At 38.4% G+C, this 10,894-nt stretch overlaps 2 protein-coding genes across 2 annotated transcripts; one reads left to right on the top strand and one right to left on the bottom strand.

Annotated features, from left to right (window-relative positions):
• Positions 1-448: 448 nt before the first annotated feature.
• Positions 449-1,788, bottom strand: nkx2.2b (NK2 homeobox 2b). Its single transcript, XM_067242261.1, has 2 exons — positions 1,545-1,788; positions 449-1,009 (listed from the first exon to the last, which is right to left on the bottom strand). The coding sequence occupies exons 1-2, from the start codon at positions 1,786-1,788 to the stop codon at positions 450-452; spliced, it is 804 nt and encodes a 267-aa protein (XP_067098362.1). The 3' UTR covers position 449.
• Positions 1,789-6,840: 5,052 nt separating this feature from the next.
• pax1b (paired box 1b) lies at positions 6,841-10,609 on the top strand. Its single transcript, XM_067241672.1, has 5 exons — positions 6,841-7,036; positions 7,352-7,972; positions 8,709-8,839; positions 9,175-9,385; positions 10,003-10,609. Exons 1-5 carry the CDS (start codon positions 7,033-7,035, stop codon positions 10,092-10,094), a joined length of 1,059 nt encoding a protein of 352 aa, XP_067097773.1. The 5' UTR covers positions 6,841-7,032; the 3' UTR covers positions 10,095-10,609.
• Positions 10,610-10,894: the final 285 nt, after the last annotated feature.

Raw genomic sequence — 10,894 nt, 5'->3', positions numbered from 1 at the left:
AACTCATGAATTAATGTGTCCAATTTTCAGGGTTGGCTATTATTTCTTTCATAATTATCAGTTATCAATAGGCCTACACATATTTCTGCTCAACGAAGTCACCATCCTTCAGACAGTCCTACATTTAAAAAATGTATCAACCGCATTAACGATAATGCCCAGGTCAAACAGGTTTATTATAGGCCTAGACATATTCATAAATATTCAGGTTCATTACATACCAGTTCACGAGAACACATCATACATTTGTTAAATGACTGAACAATTTGAACACAACACAAACATTCCATAAACGACCACCATCTGAAAATCAAGAATAGGCCTATTTCACAAACTAGTGCCAATTTCTGCCGTCGAAAGGTGAAATTGTGGACAATGACTATTTCGAAAGCAGAGGTCAGCCATTATTTTTTTAAATATTGATTAATGTTCTGTTGAAAATCCACCTTTTACCAAGTCCATTGGTACATTTGCGCCAAATGATGCACACCGGAAAGTTGAGACATGGCATCAGGACTGTAATGTGAACGCATCTGCACGTGAGGGAGAGAATATGCACTGTAGGCCGAGAACGGTAGGCCTATGCCAGCCCTAAAAGCACCGTCAAGTTCTTGAGTTTTTACAGTGTCACACGGCTTGCCATCCCTCACCAAAACTGGAATGGCCACCCGCCTTGGAGAAACAAATTGAACCATATCCATGCCCTTCTCTGCGCGAGCTCTCTTCATTTTATATCTATGGTTCTGGAACCAGATTTTCACTTGGGTTGGTGTCAGTCGTAGGGCGTTAGCAAGATGTTCCCTTTCCGGTGCCGAGAGATATCTCTGTTGACGGAATCTTCGCTCAAGTTCATATGTTTGGGCCTTAGAAAAGAGCACTCTCCTTTTTCTCTTCTTTCCCGTTTCACTGTTGTCACCTGCGGGGTCCCTGTCAATATCTTGGGATTCGTCAGTGGACAACTCTGGAGATTTTGATTCGTTTCGAGAATCAATTGACACACCGTGGATCACTATTAAGGAGGAAACAAACATTTAGCTGGTTTGGAAAATTGGCCTCTTAGGTCTACTTTAACATAGGCCTAAATCAGTATTTCATCACGTGGGCTAAATAAAACACTATCCTAAGGCTAATGAATTCAATGCACAAATATAGTCTTTATGTGTAGCTTAAGTTATTATTGGTCTAAATCTATATTTTAAAAATGTGCTTTGTAGGATAACGTAGGCTATAGGGGACTGTAATTCATAAATATTGCTTGCTTACACGCAGTGATGTGACTACGATGATTTACTCACTATACAAAACTGTTTTCAAAGCTTTTCAAACATTCGATGTTGTTAATCCATCGAATGTTAGCGTGATAAGGCACATATGCATAGGCCTAAATGGTAAAAAATAATAGACAATTAATAAACAACAGTAAATTCCAATTAGACTAGTCTGCAGGCTATAATAATGACCATAAATTGAGGAAATATCCTATGGGGAAGAATAGACTACTTTGTGAAGGCTACTATTAAACTAACTTTCTAAAGGCTACTTACTTGAATAGTGGATGCTGTTTGAGGACGCAAGCCACCGTGAGTAGGGTTTACCACCATTATCACACAACACGCTTTTATATCTCACATTTCCATTGTTTTCAGACAGATTCTTTTGCGCCATGATTTCACTAGTTTCATCTTCATTTTCATCTTCAGTCTCCTCAGTTCCAGATCCCCCATTCGTGTCAGAAAGGTCCAAAATATCCTTCACGGAGAACCCAGTCTTTGTGTTGCCCAAAGACATGATGTGAAAACGTATTGATGCGTTTTATGGAGAGTATGATTTTCCTGCTGTCAAACCGATAGTCGTAACTGATCGTATTTCAGGAGGATGAACGCAGGGAGTCTTTACGGGTAACTCAAGGAAACGAAGACTATTCCTTGCGTTTTATTAATCGCTGGCTTGTCTTGAGGCTCCAGTGTCGGTCATTGAGGTTTGCAGGAGTTGATGGATAAACTCACGGATGCTGCACTATGAGCTTGGGAAGTAAAATCAGCGGCGAAAGGATTGGTCCACATAAAGATTTATTTAGCCACTGATCCTGCAATGGAAAATGCATTGGAAAACAGAAGAGACTAAACCTCTGTAGGCGGGTCCTTGGAGTCAAGTAGATGAAGACTGTCCGTGGGTGTGAAATGGTGGGGTTTTGGGGACATTGGAACCTCTGTCATTGGTGCTTCAGAAAGTGATGAGTGGTATTATGGGACAGATAATTACAGGGATGGGGAGGGGCGTTTGTTCGTCATTTACATAATCCATGCATTCATTGCGTTTCTCAAAAATACTTCAATATTCCATTTATTGATAGGCCAACGTAAAAAAATTACATCCGTTTGGGATGCACGCCTAATAGTAAGCCATTAAAGAAAAAATCAAAGATTCTATTCTTCAGCATTTTGAGAAAGGCTATCTGAAACCATTTTATGTCAATATTTTGGTTCAGGCTTAACTCAAGTAGCATGGATAAAACATGTCATGGTCTTGTTAGGTGAGGGTAATGGCACGGGGCAAACACTTCTGCAAGAATAATATTAGCTTCGTTCAGCAAAACCATTACAACGAATTATAACTCTTACTACTCTCATCATTACAATCTATCCCCGTAACCCTGTTATCATCATTATAGTCATTATAGCTTTCTCAATTAGTATTATTCCATATTATCGCATTTAGCAACGACCAATTAGGCCTATATCATACAGCCTACTCATGCTGAATAAAATAAGAATCCTTGCTGGACAGACTGCTTATTTTCAAATTGTTTTATTTCGATGTATTTCAACTTCTGTTTACGCTCCACTGACCTCACCCAGTAGAACAGCCTATGTGATGTGGGTGACAATGAATCCTGTTCTTAGAGAATTTAAGCCTCCTGGGTGGTCGGACTAAGCAAACACACGTACAAACCGATTTCTAAGCTGCGGACAATAGAGGAAATGTAGACAAATGTCCGGCTGCTTTTGGAAGTTTTTGTTAAGGCTGAGTTTTTGCATTTATTTTGGGGGCCAAATAATAGATGATTGACGCCCCCTCACAATGTGCCGTAACTGTTTGGCATAAATCCGAGGTTGCTCCTAGTTGTCATGGTATTCAACTGCTTTCAATGGACTATCTCTTTATTCATCTCCGACCTCCCCAACACACACACTCACAAACACACGCGCGCACACTCACACACAACAGTACACAAAACCATGCCCCTTCACGTCATAATGATTATTGTTTACTGTTACACAGCAAAGTAACTTCAAATGAATTTTTAAATGCTAATTTAACACCAGGAGTGTTTATATAGGCACCTCATGAGAGTAAAATGACCACTCCTATTGTTAAATCAACACTTTTTGTAATAATGTACACATTTGCTGTATACACTATGTAATGATTATCGTTGGGCCCATCAACATAATGTGGTTAGGCCCAATACATTTATTCTTATAATTTTTCTTATTAAAATATTATTAGTAGTAGTAGTAATAGTAGAAGTAGTAGTAGGCTAGTAGTAGTAGGGATAGTAGTGGTAGTAGTGTTAGAAGCAGTATCAATATCACTATCGTCATCTTATAATCAGGCTGTAAATTGTTCTGTCAACACTCAGGATTTGTTTGGCAAGGAAGAGAGTCTGGAACTAGGAAACCGACTTCACTGGTATTTATTTAGCCATAATACTCTGTCAGAATTCGAGCCCAAGCACAACACAATCCTGTTTACAAGTTAGGCTACCTTATTTCAACAATACCTTGATAAAATGTGTTCCCTCTGAAAAATGCGATTTGCTTAAGTTACTGTATAAAGAACATTTAGGGTTAGCAATTCCAATTGCCATAGCAATTGGAATATAAAGCTGAGGGCCATCCATACTGTACATATGAACAAATTATACAAACATTGTGGTGGAGCAAACTGGTTATGACAAGACCTTGTCCTAGGTCATTATGATTAATTTGAATAAATATGGGTCGAAATGATTTCCGAATGCAAATTTGTTTTGTCCAGTTTTAGATGGATAAAGGAAAAACTACCACAAACAAACTAACTCACATTGTGCAAAGAGTATAAAGTTCATGAAAACACACATTTAGGAGGCCATCTAGTTGGCAAACATTTCAGATTCTCTTTACACACAAGTGAGACCAACTTTGGATTGAAATCTTCCATTAGGCTTAAATCAAGAAACAAACAATATCCATGATGCACAGACTCTGATCCAATAAAACACATACGACTGTAACTGCTTTAAGTCCCTCCCCTAAGACAAACATTTCACGATGCCCGCAACCAATTCTTAATCAACTGTTGGTAAAGAGTGCCACCTACTGGTTCACAGATATGGCACGAAACCAAACCCCACAATCAACAAATACTATCTAAGCGCACTTGATTCTATGTGTGTAGCCTACACATTGTCATTCAACAATTAGAAAGTATACATTTTAATGACATACATCTATATTAGATACCACTTTGAAAACGCCAAACATTAGCCTAAATGCACTTTATTCCTGCACTAAACACATACGCCCTAAATGTATTCCTGGAGAAAGCCAAACACAAAAATAAATACAATTTGGATTTGATTTAGAGTTTATAAGTGAAAGAAATCGCATTGTTTAAACAGGGCACACTTTAACATAACTTATCTCTAACCTTTGACCTTCATTCTGCACAGCAACTAGCTGAATTGCAGTGATAACTTTTGTCCAGGTGAGGGCGCCTTGGCACTACAAATCCAAACACAAGGCCAAAACTCTCCTACAAAACCTGGCAAAACAGAATAGACTAATAGACTAACCCTAGCCTACATAAAATTAAAAGAACTTTAATTGGGAGTTTTGTGAAAATGGTTAAATAGATCTAGTGTAAGAGAATATTTACTACTGTAGGGCTATTTATGTAAATCTATGTTTTAGGTGTCTTAGGCCTACCTGTATTTTTCGTTTCAGGCCTATATGTCAAAACAAACCCTGAGAAATTACCATCTCATGTATGACCCTGTATACTCCTGCTCACCTGAATGAGAGACCCTTGTCTCCTCACTGCAGGTCTAGGTTAAGGTTTAGCCAGTCAGACAGCTGGCTCTCTCTTACAGAAGGTGAGGACAGCTATTACAATAGCAGGCCCACACCTCTCCCATGACTGCAATGCTGATCCTGAGAGAGTAGATATAGAAGATAAGAGACGCCTTTTCATATCAATTATTCTCCACACGCAATTCTGTGGTTATTCAGTTTGCACTCGTAGTATACTTGGCTTTTTGAATTCTGCATGTTATTAAGTTAGTAGTAAGCAGTGTAAGGTGCAGATACAATCCTAACGCGAAAAGTAATAATAATGAATCGCGAATCAACACAATGAGGTCGGGCAAAGGTCTCACTTATTTTTCTTTTTTTATCAGTGTAAGTTAATATTTAAATTATTCACAAAAATTGAGTCATCATTTCAGCTTATGCCCATTTTCAGAGATCAAAATCTTCCAACACTGAAGATTGTACTTTTATTGAGTAGCTACCTTTCATGACTAGTAACCCTCCAATGTGTATTTGAATCGTAATTCAAAACATGAGTGGGACTAATGTTTAAGGCAGAATGTATGAGTCCTATATTTGACTACAAGCTAACACGAAACATTAAAGCCATGGGCCAAATTCAAGCAATAGGCTAATTACAGTAGGACTGAACATGTTCATAAAATATCCCATATCTTTGTCAAATATTTATGAAATGATGGCCTTCATCAAAACTGTCGTACACAATTGGGTGGTCCTACAAACTATTTTTAAACAATATGACCGATGTGCAGACGAAATATTTTAACATAGAACAATTACAACACAACATACATGTTTATGATTAATCAATGTTCTTTAATATCATTTAAATGTGTTCGTTTGTTATATAGGCTACATTTGCAAAGCATAACGTGTTAGAGCGTTAGAGCTGACCGGAATAACATCTGAGAAACAATTTGTTGTTGGCTATATTTCCACTTAAAAATTGAATTTGGGGCAGTGGAAGTGAGTGTTTCTGTTATACAACATAGGTCTGAGGGCGTCTATAAGGATTCAGTATATCAACATAGTATAACACAAAATAAACAATGGATTGTACATTTTTGCTCATGAAATAACAAAGCATATTCACACATTAAGCGAAACTGATGATCAGAATAAAATGCATTACACGGTGGTTGAATTTTTGTGATTACTTTACGTTTGCAAAATCAGTCTTATACAGTAGCAGCCATAATACATTTAGGGTATTGACTGAGGAGGATGCATATTCGATACGTATAGGCCAAAAGGACAATATTGACTGATGGTTGACAGCTGCATTTATTATCCCTTCACACCACTTCGAGTCATGGGCTCCATTTTTTTTAAATTATGATTAAATATCTAATAGAGCTTGGTGGTCGATTGGGACAGAGAATGGCACAAATTGCTAACTTTCTTGGAAGAAATTTTCAGTAACAATTGATAAGGCGTGGAATGCCTGGCAGACGCACGCGTAAAATCAAAAGTAGCCTATTTCAAAGCGCAAGTTTAGGCTAGCTGTGTGTTCCAAGTAGACTACCAAGTTAGAGGTGTGCAGTGCAGCTAAATTCACGCTGCGACAAAGGCCCTCCTGTAGGACGTTCAAGAATAGATTCTGTGGAGCAGCCTATACGCTAACATAAACACACCACAGAGACCAATGAGAAGAGGGGAAACGTTTTGCGCAGCCATCACGCTTGACGTAGAGGACGCGTCAAATTAATCTACGCACGCTTTAGCCTACGGGATGGACACATTTCCTCTTATAGTACACAGATCATTTTAGTCCCTTTGCCCAATCCCACTGTCCTAGATCACTTTACCAGAAATGCAAAACTGAAGGGGTAACGCAACGCAGAAAGCTACACGTCTCCCCCATTTTATGCACAGAGGAGATACAGTAATTTCGGATAATTTCAAAACAAATTAAAGAATCCAGGTCGAATCGAGAATAATGGGTAAGCACACAAATGCATGTATCATTCGCTGAAGAAATGAGAATGGTTTGATAAGTTTGCATAGACACGCGAAATCATTTGCGTAATAGAAACACTCGTTAAAGTTAATGCGATGCTTTTATCATTCCAGTATGGGCTATATTCCTCCACATTCATGTTTTAAAGTAACTTTTGCAATTAGCCTCAAACTGAGTTTAAATAGTCTACAGACAGAAACATTCGTTTTTTGACTTGTACACCCCATTGTTTGCTAAGTAGTTTATCTCACTATTATTAACCGCTATGGTCAATGTCAAAATGTTTCATTTATTTCAGATCAAACATATGGAGAAGTTAATCAGCTCGGCGGGGTATTCGTCAACGGTCGACCACTTCCCAATGCGATTCGGATCAGAATTGTCGAGTTGGCTCAACTTGGAATAAGACCCTGTGACATTAGTAGACAGCTTCGTGTTTCTCATGGCTGTGTGAGCAAGATTCTTGCAAGGTACAACGAGACAGGTTCGATTTTACCTGGTGCTATCGGGGGGAGTAAGCCTCGGGTTACTACACCCAATGTGGTGAAGAGCATAAGGGATTACAAACAAGGCGACCCTGGAATATTTGCTTGGGAGATACGTGACAGACTTCTGGCTGATGCAGTTTGTGACAAATACAACGTCCCCTCTGTTAGTTCCATAAGTCGTATTCTTAGAAACAAAATAGGAAATCTCTCCCAGCCGAGCCAATACGAAAACAGCAAATCAACCCCTCCTCAGCTTGCCTATAACCACATGTACCCCTACTCATACCCAAGCGCCATGTCACCCACCGGGACTAAAATTGGCAGTGCTCCCGGAGTGCCCGTTACTGCGGGCCATGTTCTCTCTCGGGCCTGGCCCTCGGTGCACACGGTCAGCAACATTTTAGGCATTCGAGCCTTCATGGACCCCACAGGTTAGTCCTTCAGTCTCCATCTAATGTTGCCATAACATGTAGCTCCATATTAACTTGAAATGCACACAAGTTACAAGCAACTACACACCCATGCTGCCTGGAAAGGGTTGTGAGGATATAGGCTATAGTGTCAGAAAGATCTAGGTCTAGAACGTCTCTCAAGTAACCTAAGGTACAGAGAAAGCAGATTTATGTAACTGATATCAAATAATCCAAAAGGTTACCTTAACATTATGCAAACCGTAAATTAGCCTATATTAAGGCTGTTGGATAGAAATGTAGCCTACTTTTATTCTATCTAGCACATTATTTTGTTGTTCTTTATTATATAGACCTAATTGTCAACATTTTCGTGATGATGTAATCAATACATTATATTTAGGCCTAAACGTAGACCATTAATTAAATGTAAAGTTGTGTTTAAATGTTAATGGTTTTGAGATTAATCTAAATGACTGATGTACACGAATATTCGATATGATTCAGATGAATAAATACAGATTTATAATTTGTTTACCCGATGAGTGTTCCTTTGAATTTTCACAAATGAGAAACATCTGTTCATAATAAATGTTACCATACCCAAAATGGGTTACAGCAAAAAGGCTTTTGAATCTCAATATGGCTATATCAATGGCCTCAAACGCATTGTCGCTTTTGCTTTATTGAAATAATTTTTCATCCTGAATAAACTGGGTATCTAATCGAATGAATCGTTTTGAAAACTATTTTCCAGCAATCGCTGGATCAGAAGGGTACACAACAAAAATGGAGGATTGGGCTAGCGTGAACAGAGCAACGTTTTCTACACATGGGGTCAACGGAATAGATAAATCATCCATGGAAACAGACATTAAGTATTCACAGGTAAATTCAAATGACTATGGTTAACCCATCATAGGCCAATGTTTGTTACATAGCCCTATTCGTGCATCGTATACCTTATTTTTAAGCACACGTGGGCTAGAAATGTAGCATAGGCCCTATGTTAAAACGTTTCCAGTCGAATGTATTATAGTCCAGCTGATATAACTGACATGTGGTCTAAATTGTCTAGTTTGTTTAATCTAAATCAATTAGAAAAACAATGAATTCGAATCAGTTTTCTGAAACGTTTCAGTCATTGCAAGATTAGATAATTCCGTGCGCAAAAATTAACCGTTTTTTCCCCTTGTGTTTGTGTTTTTTTCTTTTCGAGGTAGCCTTCATCAAACATATCTAGTTATGTTCCAGCTTGTGCATATTCTCCACCAAACCAATACGGGATGTATGGTGGGCCAGCGGGTAACTACATGACAGCGGGACATCACTGGCAGTCCCAGAGCGCAGGCCTGACTCATCCCAACAATGCAGTAGCGATGCAAGGTGGAGAGCTTCACACAGCGATGTCCTTCAAACATTCGTCAAGAGATGGTAGGCACTGCTCTATTCTAGAATTGAAGTCATGTGGCTTCATTCGACTTCCATGGAATAGGAGGCAAATATGAATCAAACTGAATCTATTTCACAAGCTTGTTTGATTGCTCTAAACCAAAGTCGTAATAAGCAATTTCCAATTAAAATATATCCTATTTGTCGTCTCGAAAACTCCTGATGGGAATAATTACACCCTCAATTTTATTTGAATTAAATATTACATAGGCTATATGCCTACGTGAATCTTTGCACACGTTCACATATTCTATTTTCTATTTTCTATTGTATGTTTCAGACTTTTATTTTTCTGATTAGCCTACTTACAATAATGCTCATTTATTGGACCGTCAGTCATCGAGAAACTAATTCCATTCCGATTTAAACATTGCACAGCAGGCCTCAACCTAGAAATAATTTCAGCTAAATGAGCCGTTCCCTATGTTGACAATTGTGTTATTGTGTTTATGATAATAGAAAACAGACCTTTGCTGTTTATTCTGATAGGCCTATAGCTTAATGTAGCCTATTTGTTTAGGCAGGGAGACGCAATGGTAATGATTACATTTAGTCTTTTTTAAATTTATTTTTGTACGTGTTTTTTGTTGTTGTTGCAGGAGATAGAAAACCTCCCAGCCCACTGAGTAAACACCAACAAGAGCTGTTAAGTGGCGTGCACGCATTGTCTCTACCGACCTCAGCGTCATAAACCGACGAATGGACCGTCAGGACCCAATGAAAAAAGGCCATTCTAGGCCTTAATATAGGCCTACATGCTGCCCAATCAAGGTCAATTTGTGAAGAGTTACACCGTAAGTCACAGGCTACAGGTTTTTTATTTTAATTTCTTACAGCGTTATAGCCTACATTGCATGTATCGCATTTGCCCATAGACCAGATAGTGTTCTAACTAACAAACAATTAGGTAGCCTATTTCGATGCTACTCTACCTGCAACCGATGCCGCGGTATTGCTACTTAGGCTACTATGTTATACTATGTTTCCATTCAATCAAGCCTCATCCTATATTTAATTATATTATGGTGACAATATGTCGCTAGGCCAACAAATGAACTTTCCCCCCCAATTAGGTATGTCATGAAAGGGAAGTTCAAAATGTGAAAAATTGCCGCAGGCTATTTGTAATTTTGTAAATGATATTTGCCAAAGCTGTAATTATATATATATATTTTTTATAACTGTGCTAAATAAAGGCATTTAAAAACGGACGGTCTCTTTCAATCTTCTCACAGTAACGTTTATGCATGTGGACCATGTGAATGTTCAGGATACGGAGCCCCGCAAGAAGAAAGGAATAGTTGATTTGACTAATGTGTGTAGGCTATCAAATGATGCTTATACTTTTTATTTTCTAAGATTCATGTGTTCTAGTAGGCTATATAATTACTTAGCAAATAGAAATAGGCTACATGCAGAAGCCTACAACTCTTGGTGTTAACCAAGATGTCACTGGTGTTAAATGCGCTATACATTTCGGCGCCTCTGGAG

The sequence above is a fragment of the Osmerus mordax genome, chromosome 8 (genome assembly GCF_038355195.1).
Source record: "Osmerus mordax isolate fOsmMor3 chromosome 8, fOsmMor3.pri, whole genome shotgun sequence".
NCBI lineage: Eukaryota > Metazoa > Chordata > Actinopteri > Osmeriformes > Osmeridae > Osmerus > Osmerus mordax.
The sequence above is the reverse complement of the archived record's forward strand: the minus strand, read 5'-3'. Positions and strand labels throughout refer to the sequence as shown.

Coding starts and splice junctions, on each gene's coding strand:
- nkx2.2b (XM_067242261.1), bottom strand. CDS start 1,788: ATGTCTTTGGGCAACACAAAGACTGGGTTCTCCGTGAAGGATATTTTG. Junction 1,010..1,544: donor AAACAGCATCCACTATTCAA/GTAAGTAGCCTT, acceptor CCTCCTTAATAG/TGATCCACGGTGTGTCAATT.
- pax1b (XM_067241672.1), top strand. Junction 7,973..8,708: donor AGCCTTCATGGACCCCACAG/GTTAGTCCTTCA, acceptor ACTATTTTCCAG/CAATCGCTGGATCAGAAGGG. Junction 8,840..9,174: donor CAGACATTAAGTATTCACAG/GTAAATTCAAAT, acceptor TTTTCGAGGTAG/CCTTCATCAAACATATCTAG.